This window comes from Pezoporus flaviventris, unplaced genomic scaffold, assembly GCF_033815535.1.
Source record: "Pezoporus flaviventris isolate CSIRO_AGI_PZ_B2104156 unplaced genomic scaffold, CSIRO_AGI_Pfla_v1 ptg000324l, whole genome shotgun sequence".
NCBI lineage: Eukaryota > Metazoa > Chordata > Aves > Psittaciformes > Psittacidae > Pezoporus > Pezoporus flaviventris.
The window spans coordinates 110,001-120,299 of NW_026892871.1; the positions used below are offsets into that span (position 1 = coordinate 110,001).

The 10,299-nt window shown below is 59.5% G+C and overlaps 1 protein-coding gene across 1 annotated transcript; it reads right to left on the reverse strand.

Moving 5' to 3' along the window:
- Nucleotides 1-2,885: 2,885 nt before the first annotated feature.
- DCAKD (dephospho-CoA kinase domain containing) lies at nucleotides 2,886-10,299 on the reverse strand. Its single transcript, XM_061443249.1, has 5 exons — nucleotides 10,155-10,299; nucleotides 7,741-7,858; nucleotides 5,683-5,886; nucleotides 3,752-3,839; nucleotides 2,886-3,272 (listed from the first exon to the last, which is right to left on the reverse strand). Exons 2-5 carry the CDS (start codon nucleotides 7,850-7,852, stop codon nucleotides 2,987-2,989), a joined length of 690 nt encoding a protein of 229 aa, XP_061299233.1. The 5' UTR covers nucleotides 7,853-7,858; nucleotides 10,155-10,299; the 3' UTR covers nucleotides 2,886-2,986.

The window sequence follows — 10,299 nt, forward strand, 5'->3', positions numbered from 1 at the left end:
TACACCAGGAAGCGGTGCAGTGGGATGGGTTGCAGCAGGATGGGGTACACCAGGGACAGGGTGCAGTGGGATGGGTTGCAGCAGGATGGGGTACACCAGGGACGGGGTGAAGTGGGATAGGGGTGCAGTAGGATGGCGTGCAGCAGGATATGAGTGCAGCAGAATAGGGGTGCAGCGGGATGGGGGTGCAGCGGGATGGGGTGCAGCGGGATGGGGTGCAGCGGGATGGGGGTGCAGCGGGATGGGGTGCAGCGGGATGGGGGTGCAGCGGGATGTGTACGGGAAGGCTGTGCAGCGGGATGGGGGTGTCCGTCCCTCACAAGCCCTTAGCAGCAGCAGCAGCAGCAGCAGCAGCAGCAGCAGCAGAACGGATCCACCGCCATTGCCAGCAGTGAAACGCGGCTGCGGGACGGGCCCGGCTCCCGACCCATGGCGGGAGGTGCGATGAGCCGGGGCGGTCTCAGCACCCAGCGCCAGTGCTGGGGACAAGGGCTCAGGATGTGTCCGTCCCGCCCCACCACCCCGGCTGGGTTGCGCTGCCCTTCAGGCCCCCAGCAGGGCCATCAATCGCGCTGTCGATGCCACCCAGCAGACTCATCCGTCACCAGCGCTGCCGCTTGGCCCCGAGGGGGGCTGCACTCTGCGGCCGAGCCCCCAGCTCCGGAACCCTTCCCTGGGGAAGGGGGACCAGGGTGGGTTGAGCCCACATGGGGAAGGGGGGGCTCAACCCGGGTCACCCCAAAGCCAGCCCCCCCCCGCCCCGCTAACCCTGTTAGCGGCTGGCGCACGTCAGCAGGGCCGCAGCGGAGCCGCAAACGCGATTACGGGGCCGGTCTCGGCTCCCCCCCGCTCCCGCAGCCCCTTCCCCCGCAGCGCTCCGGCTCCAGCCCCGGTTCACGGCTCGGCACCGCCATTAACGGAGCGCAAAGCAGGGGAGGGATGCGCGGAGGGGTCGCGCTCCCCCGGCACTGCCCGCAAAGGGGGGTACCGAGGGTCGGGGCTGCACAGGGAGCACCGCAGGCGAGTGAGGCACAGGAGCCCCGGGGGCAGAGCTGGGCTCAGGGCATGGCCATGGGGTGGGAAGGGGGCTCGGTCCCAAAAAGGGGCTGTGACGCCTGGGGAAGGTCCCTGTGCTGGCACAGGGGACAGTGAGGATGCTGCCTGGCTCTGCTGCATCCCTGCCTGCACAGGCAGGAGGTGGGCAAGGGTTGCAACGCCGGCCTTTCCCTATTGCCAGGGCAGGGAGACAGGGGGGTGGCAGCGGGACAGGGGGTGGCAGAAGGACAGGGTTGTGGCGGTGGGACAGGGGGTGGCAGTGGGACAGGGGGGTGGCAGCGGGATAGGGGGTGGCAGCGGGACAGGGGGTGGCAGAAGGACAGGGGTTATGGCAGTGGGACAGGGTTGTGGCAGTGGGACAGGGGGGTGGCAGCGGGACAGGGTTGTGGCAGTGGGACAGGGGGTGGCAGCGGGACAGGGGGGTGGCAGCGGGACAGGGCTGTGGCAGTGGGACAGGGTTGTGGCAGTGGGACAGGGGGTGGCAGCAGGACAGGGGGTGGCAGCAGGACACAGTTGTCCCAAGGGGAAAGCACCGCCATAGAAAACCACAGCCAGCCCCCAAATCGCCCCCCAGGAAGCCAGCCCCAGCCCATGCAGTGCCTGGAGCCAACACAAAGCCATGCCCCCCCCCATGGAAGCTCACGGCAGGGGCTGAGGCTCCCCCAGGCTCCCCAGGAGCTGTGTACTCAGCGCGCACATCAGCCCCGCTCGTGTGTGCTGAACTTTACCGAGCGCGGCGTGCCCCGGCATAGGAACAACCTGGGAATGGGCCAGGAAAGAGCAGCGCTCGCAGCCCCCCGCTTGTGGAGCTGCAGGGAGCCGGCTGCTGGTTAGCGCTTTATTAAAACAAATGCGAGGAGCCCGGGCTGGAGCTCCCTGCGGGAACACTGCCGCTGCCGGAGAGCTCTAACAGCGCTCGATGAGCTCTAACAAGGCAGGGGCTCAGGGCTCAGCCTGCTCCGAGGATGAATCAGACCCTCAGCCAACGCCGAGGGTGACCCCTAAGGGATAAAGGCAGAAACAGAGGGCAGGAGGGAGGGGGAGCTGAGCACCCAGCCTGCAGGATGTGCAAGGAGGCGCTGGCTGCCAGCCCCTGGGGACTGAGCACGTTTCCATTAAATCAGCGTGCAAGAAGGGGGAATTCCATGTCTGAATTCAGCCTAGCCGGGGCTGGGAGCCAGGAAGGGATCAACCTGGGGACACCCAAGAGCAGAAACAGGACCTGGGAAGCCACTTCCCCCCCCCCCCCCCCATGCATCCCCAGTGAATGGATTCACAGAATCCCAGCCTGGTTTGGGATGAAGGGACCTTAAAGCTCCTCCAGCTCCAACCCCTGCCACGGGCAGGGACCCCTTCCACTAGAGCAGCTTGCTCCAAGCCCCTGTGTCCAACCTGGCCTTGAGCACTGCCAGGGATGGGGCAGCCACAGCTTCTCTGGGCACCCTGTGCCAGCGCCTCAGCACCCTCCCAGGGAAGAGCTTCTGCCTAAGAGCTCATCTCAGTCTCCCCTCGGGCAGGTTCAAGCCATTCCCCTTGGCCTGTCCCTACATTTCCCTGTAAAAAAAATCTCTCCAGATTCCTTGTAGGCCTCTTTTAGGTATTAGAAGATTGGCAAAGATTGTCCCGGAAGACATTAAAGTGCCTAAACCCACTGAAGTCCCACCACACAGACCCAGGAGGGGGAAAACAAGGGACGTGTTCCCTCCACTGGCCACAGCCATGCAAGGGGAACGGTCCCATCCCACAGGCAGGAAGAAAGGAGAGGGGCGACGGTGCTGTAGAACCACCCCCCCCTTGGGCAGGCTGCAGGGAGACGCCTCACCCCGCTGTCTGCATTCAGCCGGCAAAGCTCATTAAAGGAGGTGGCCTTTCAGTGCTCTTTTCAAAGGTGGAAATCCAGGCCCCTCGCACAACAGCAAGAGCAGGTGAATTACGAGCTGAAATGCCGGAGGAGGAGGTACACGAGCGCCCCGAGGCCGGCCACAGCCGTGCCCGCAGCCAGCCGCGCCCAGAGGAAATGCAGGGAATCCTCGAGGTGGCTGTGGAGCCTCAGGACCTGCCGGCGGGTGCTCTCCCGCTCGCCGGAGTTGTCGATGATGTGAGTTGCAAGCCTGCGCTTCTCCTCCAGCGGGAGCTGGGAGCGGATGCGAGCTTCTGCCTCCGCCTGGGACAGCCCATTCCTCCGCATGAGCCGGGAGAGCTGCGCCCCGGGGCTGCTGCCGGCAGGGGAGGACGGGGTGAGGTGGGCTCTGAGGGAGGAAGAGGAGGCTTCTGCCTGCCTTCCTCAGCAGAAGTTGGGGGGGGGGGGGGGAGGAGGGAGAGAGATGTGCCCTGTGTGGGCATCCTGCACTCGGAGCAGCACAGGCACCCCTGCAGCACTGCCAGGCCCATAACACCCTAAAGCCTGCCCCAGCCAACAGGGCGCAGGTTGTGGAAGGCCTAAAGACAGCGACTTCCCCTGTCACAACGGTGCCAGGCTGCAGGAAAACCGCAGTAAGAGGCCCCTTGCACACTAGGATACAGGGAGGTGCCACCCCTCACTCCTCATACCTCCAGGAAAGAGATTGATGCTGCTCACAGGCTTTGCGCCGGGGCTGTGGCTAAATCCTCACCAGAGCAGGAGGGCCATGATGGTCCCCTCCAGCCTCTCAGAGAGGCGGCAGCATCCCAGCCTCATGGCTCACACTGCACTTACCAATAAACCAGGACCGTGTATTTCATCAACTTGGTCAGTCTGTTGGTCTCAAAGAGCAGAGGGATGTCGAGGATCACGTAGCGGTAGCCTGCAGGAACATCCCCCCCCCCCCCCCAACAAGGGAACAGCATTACTTGGATTCCCCTATCTCCCATGCTGCACACACACTGCAGCCACAGCTGCTCCAGCAGCAGAGCTCCACATGACAGCCGAGAGGAGAGCAGAGCCTTCCTGCCCTCCTCCCTCTCAGGATGTGGTTTCATTCCTAGTTTCCAGAGGGGGGAGAAAAAGCAGAGCCAACAAACCCTAACCTGGCTGATCTCCGAGCAAAGGTGAAGCTGCACAAATATAATGAGGAGCTGAAAGGAGCTCAAATGAAAGTGCCTGTTCCTGCCTGGCGGGAGCCACAGCCACATCGCTGTTGCTGGGCTCTCCAGGGGAGCAACACTCACAGCAGAATCTGCTCTCCTCTCTTTCACTTGTCCAGGGCTTCACCCGACTGCAGCCGCTTGAGCTGATGTTTCCCAGCTCAATTTGCTTCCCTTTATGGAAGGCTTCGCTTCAACACTTCCAGTTTTCCAATGGGAGCAAGGAAATCTTGCAGACTTTTTGCAGCTGTGACACTGGCACAGCCCTGGGGGCTGAAACCTCCCCAAAACTGGGCCAGCTTGGTTTAAAACCCCATCACCACACAGCAGCTGCAGAGGAGAGCTCGTACCCACCAGCCACCATCCTCCTGGGCCCTGCAGCCCACCCCAGGCTCTCCATGTCTCCCTGTCTCCCACAGACAGCAGTATTTGGGGATGTGGGGCACATCCTGCTGCACTCGGGGAGGAGGTGAGGGCAGGGGAAAGCTCAAAGTCAGGACCTCGCTCCCCTCTGTGTCCCCCAGCCATGAGGACACCTCCAGTTCTCCAGTTTCACTGGTGTCCCCTCTTTACAACCCAAACCCCTCCAGCTGAGCTGGCCACGGCAATAACAGCCTTGACAAAGACATCCTCATCCACCAAGCGACCATTTTACCAGCATCTCCGCCCAGAGAGACTTCTTGCTGCCCTCCAGTTGGATCGATACAAGCTTTCCTTGCAGAGCCATCCTTAGAGACAGCATCCAGCTATCCCAAATCATTAAAACCTGACTAATGAGGACAAAGCAGCCTGCAGAAGACACTCGGTGCTCTTGCTGAGGGGCAGGACAGCGTCCGCCTCCCGAGCCTGCAGCCCTGGGTACAAGACTCCATCTCTGGCTCCCGGCTTTCCTGCCTGTTGCTTCCTTTGTGCCTCCTCCTCCTCCTCACCCTGCAGCAGAGCACGGCTCCTGCAGTGCCCCGGCACAGGCCTATTCAGCTGTCACAGGGCTCAGCTTTGATAAGCTCTATGAAACCAGACTGACTCTATTAAGACATCCTTCTGTCTACACAGAGACCTCCAAACCAGCTGGTGATGTTATCTGGCATTTGATTAGACCAAGTTTGACAGCTGTATTTGTTACATTTACCAGGGGGAAAAGCAGGACTTTGGAAGACACAGCTGTCAGCCCAGTTCTCACCTTATCGAGACTAAAAGGGCTCCGCAGCTTCCCTGGCAGGCCGGGCAGGCTGGCGGCAGGCAGGAATACTTGCCCGTTTCGGAAGGTATGACATTATACATCAAGTAATCTCAGAAGAGGCCTCACAATGCTTTTGCTCAGGCCCTACAGATGTACTTTAAGCCACAGAAGAAGGTGGTGAAGGGCAGCAGTGAAAGGCAGGAATGAATCCTCCAAACACCAACGCTAAAGGCCACCGGTGGCGGAGCACAAAGGCCGTCACTCAATGTCGGTTCCTTTTGTCCTTCCCTGTCCCTCTCCCCACTTTAAAACCAAAGGCAGAGCAAGCAGGTAGAGCTCCCGCTCGAGGAGGAGTCCCGGTGTGCTGGGACACAGCCTCTTACCTAACACAAAGTACTTCAAGATCTGCTTCAGCATCTCCTTCTGGATCTCCAGGTGGGTGATGGAGTTCAGCAGCTGCCGCTTCTCCGGCTGGGAGAAGATAATGCTTCCCAGAGCCTCACGATTTATCTCCCCGTTCTCCAGGAGGATCTCGGTGCCAAAGTGATGCACTATCTGCTGATAGGCCTTGAGCTGGGGCTGCACCACTGAGAACATGAAACAGCTGGAGGTTAGAGCCAGTTCTACAGCACAGTTGCTGTTTGCATCAGTGATCGGCCTCAGCTGAGTTCGGTTCATTAAATAACCCAGCTCATTCTCCGTGGTGGGCAGCACATCTGCGTGCAGCACACACTGCACTGAGAGCAGCGTGGCTCAGCACCACAGCCCAGCACACACCTGCATCGGTGCTGCTGCAGGAAAGGGGCTGCAAAACCCCCTCTCAGCCCAAGGTCCCTTTGAGCACTGACACCCGAGAGATCGAAGCATCCTGCCCACATTAATTCAGAGCCACAACCCTCCCTGTGCTGCTGCTGCTCGGGGTTAGGAGGCACAGGGTGGCTGGGAGGATCTGCTGACAGCCAAGGCACAGGCAGGAATGGGGCTGAATGATTCCCAAGGCATGGGCAGGAATGGGGCTGAGCAATTCCCATCACCTGCAGGGTGAGGAGTGGAGCAGGGAGATCCCAAAGGGACCAGGACCAGCAGCAGGGTTGTTTCAGCTGCAAACTTCAGCACTGGGTGAATACAGCCCGACTGCTACAGTCAGCTACTAACGTGGTTTATCCTTTTTTTACTGTCTTTCACCTCAGTCACCCAATTCTTCAGTGCCATGAGCAGAGAAACCCCCTTAGAGATTGATTCCCAGTAGGTATTTGCAGGCCCTCTGACGTTACATGAGTGGATTTGAAAGCCACCAAAACCCCATCCAACACAAAGGATGCAGTAATAAAAGCATCATGAAGCTCAAGCTGAGGCTAAGCACAGAGAATCACAGACTGTGTATCATTTCCTCTCCAAAAGCCTGGAATGCTGCCACAGGTTGGAACCTCAGCCCAACCTAATAAAAATCTTTCAGGCCAATTTCTTTCTCCCATGGAATTTCACACGGAGGCAGTTTGAGGATGGGGGAAGTTCACATAGTAAATAAACAGATAAAAAAGGAATTGGAGGAAAAGGAAGCGATTGGTAGAAACCCAACACCGAGCAGCTGCGGTGTTTTCCTACCGTCTCCGAGGGCTTTTAGCACCTCCAGGAAATCTCCCACACCTTGAGGAGAATTACAGTGCAATAAAATGTTCAGAGCATCACAGCCTTGGGAAGCCCTTGCCCAAACAGAAAAGCACAGGCACTTCAAAGCAGCACCTCCTGCCCCACGCTCAGCCCCCAGCCCTCCCGCATCCCCAGTCGCATCCCCAGTCGGCCGCTCCTCCCACTGCTCTCCATGGTATCCCAAGGGCACAGAGGGATGAAACCTCCAGCTCTGCGAGGGGACCACAGCTGCGGGTCTGGGTCTTTCCTGAACCGGGTTTGGGGAGCAGCAGGAGGCGGATGTGCTGTGCCACAGCCCAAATTCCCGCTGACCTGGGATACTGGGAGCCCCTTTGGTTTATTGGTTTTGAGGCACAAGGAATTTTGTGGACCAGCCCCTCAGTGTTACCAAGCAACATCCAGCACGGAGGGAAATTCCTTTCCAACCTTGTCACTAATGCCACCTAACATTGGTTGTGGGTTGGGTGTCCTGGGGTTTAAGGGGGGGACATCAGATTAGAACCTACTTTACAGAGAGCCACCTTTATCTTCAGCTTTCTCAGCTGGGAAGCACTGCACTCCAGGAGAGGAAAACCGAGGGCAAGATCTCCCCGCAGTGTTCATTAGGCCACGATCTTGGTTTTCACTTTATTAAATGCAGATCCTCGATCCAATCCTCCCCGAGCCAGCGGCTCCAGAGAGCCTGGGAAGAGGAGGCAAAGCCTCATCTGCCGTACCCAGAGCACCCTCTGCTGTCTGCGCTTACCACAGCAACCCCGGTTGTCAGGAGCCGCTCAGCGCGCAGCGCTCACCCTGCCTGGCGATAACATCGGCGTCAATCACAGCGCAGCCCAGCTCCTGCAGCACAGCCACCACCGTGCTCTTCCCCGACGCGATGCCCCCCGAGAGGCCGACCAGGAACATCGTGCTCTGAAACGGAGAGAAAAAGACCTTGGAAAGACGTCAGGATGGGACCGTTCGCCTCATGCACTATGGGCTCCTTCCCCTTCCAAGAGGCAGGCAAACAGATGGGGTTAAAGGAGCAACAGGGAATCAGAGAGGGCACTCATGCTAAACAGCAGTGGCTGATGGAAAGCCCACTGATGCCAGCCCCATTCCTGGTGGTACAGAGCCCTTCCTGGTGTTGTGCTGGGCCTGGTGTGACAGAGCGGCCGTGCCTCTGTTTACCACAGTGGGTTAAAACCCTGCCCTCCCCAGCACGCTATTCCATGCCCTCTGCACCAGCCTGCAAGGGGTAGGGCTGCAGGATGGGAATCAGGCCTTTGGCCCGCTCGGGATGGAGGCTCCACTTGTGCGAGAGCCACATGGAAACCTCTTGTGCATCGAGGCTTCAGCTGCAGTAACCCCGATGCTCGGGCCTCCAGCCTCAGCTGGGACTTGCTCCCAATGACCTTGGCTGTTTCTGTCCCTCTGCCGTGACAATTACTGCAGGGGTAAGAGAGCACTTGGAAGGGATAACCTAGAAACCACGGCCAAATGGGGCTTGAAAACGCTTGTGCTGTCACAGGGCCTGTACAGATCCGTGGTAGGAAGGATGAATCTTTAATGAGCCTGTGGCTGAACTGCACACAAGGGTACCGGGGCTCCTGCAGATGTTACAGGCAGGAGCCAGCACCACTTTTCCCCCAAATCTGCTTTATTTTGGTGTATATTTGGCCAGCAGCAACTAAATCAAATGGGGGGAAAGCAGAAAGCCACAGGGAAAACCTGGCAAGTTATCCCTCTGAGAGAAATGGGCCCTGGGGGATATACCCCAGAGCTGGAAAAGCAGCTTTTAAACACCGAGGTGCCCCAACTTCCCCCGTGTCCCAGCTCCTCCGGTTTTCCAGCACGAGTTGGCTGTCCCGAGCCCATGGAGGCTGAGGACAGAGCTGAAACGTGTCCTCCGGCCCCATCCCACCCCCAGCGCTGCTCCTGCTGCCCTCGGCTCTGGCGCACTCGCAGACCCGGTGCTCGGCTTGAGGAGCCTGCAGTTAAAGGGAGCACCCATATAATGCACCGGTACCTGGATGGAGTCGCATCACCTGCGACTCCTTGAACGCTTTCATCAGCGCTGCCTCCGTACAATTCTAAACATAGAACCATAGAATAGTTCGGGTTGGAAAGGACCTTAAGATCATCCAGTTCCAACCCCCCTGCCATGGGCAGGGACACCTCACACTAAACCATGGCACCCAAGGCTCCGTCCAACCTGGCCTTGAACACCGCCAGGGATGGAGCATTCACAACCTCCCTGGGCAACCCATTCCAGTGCCTCACCACCCTCACAGGAAAGAATTTCCTCCTTATATCCAATCTAAACTTCCCCTGTTTAAGTTTGAACCCATTACCCCTTGCCCTGTCACTCCAGTCCCTGATGAAGAGTCCCTCCCCAGCATCCCTATAGCCCCCTTCAGACACTGGAAGCTGCTCTGAGGTCTCCACACAGCTTCTCTTCTCCAGACTGAACAGCCCCAACTTCCTCAGCCTGTCTTCATACAGGAGGTATGAACATCCATAGGACTGGCTACGTGTCAAATGTCACTGTCCTCGAACAGGCAGGGGTCACCAGTACCGAGGCCGTATTGCTGAACTTGCAGCTGCGCTGGGCAGGGCCCGTCTCTAGGATGAGGGATCACTGCCTCCCTCTGATCGTGTTCTACAGCGAACTCGACACCGGCAGCCGCAAGAGAAGCACCCCAAAAGAGAGATACCAGGACTCCCTGAAACAACACCTCAGCCTTGGCCATATTGACTACCATCAGTGGTCCACCTTGGCCTCCAGCTGGGAGACCCGGAGACACCACACTGACTCACGCAGAACCAGTCCCGAGGGGAACAGACAACGCAGAAAGCACCGCACCCCGGCGGTACCACCCACGGAGCCCTTCCGCTGTGCTTCCTGCGGCCGGATGCGCCTATCCCACACCGGCCTCTTCAGCCATCAGCGCGCTCGTGAAGCCCTTCCCAAACGTGTGTGGGCGAAGTCCGGCCATGACGGTGATGACACCGGTGGGGTAAGGGAACCCCCGGCACAGCCATGAACCCACCCCTCGGCGGGTGCCCAACCAAGCCCCATGCGCTGCCTGACCTCCGCGGACACGGCCCTGCCTGCGAACCGGCGCGGTCCCGGTGGGCCCGGGCCGCGGCCACCCCCGAGGGCCGGGGGTTGGGGTCAGACCGGGAGGGCCGCGGGAGCGCCCGGGCCGGGCCTTCACGCACTCACCCTGTGCCCGGCTTCATGCGCGGCGCAGCATCCCGCGCGCCTATTGGCTGGTGGGGAAAGGGGACGGTCTGCCAGCCAATTAGCACCTCCCTCATTGGATTCGGCCTGCTCGCTGAGGCAGGAAGCGAGTGAGGGCGAGGACCCC

Coding starts and splice junctions, on each gene's coding strand:
- DCAKD (XM_061443249.1), bottom strand. CDS start 7,852: ATGTTCCTGGTCGGCCTCTCGGGGGGCATCGCGTCGGGGAAGAGCACG. Junction 5,887..7,740: donor CGATGTTATCGCCAGGCAGG/GTGAGCGCTGCG, acceptor TCATGTTCTCAG/TGGTGCAGCCCCAGCTCAAG. Junction 3,273..3,751: donor TACACGGTCCTGGTTTATTG/GTAAGTGCAGTG, acceptor CCCTGCCGGCAG/CAGCCCCGGGGCGCAGCTCT.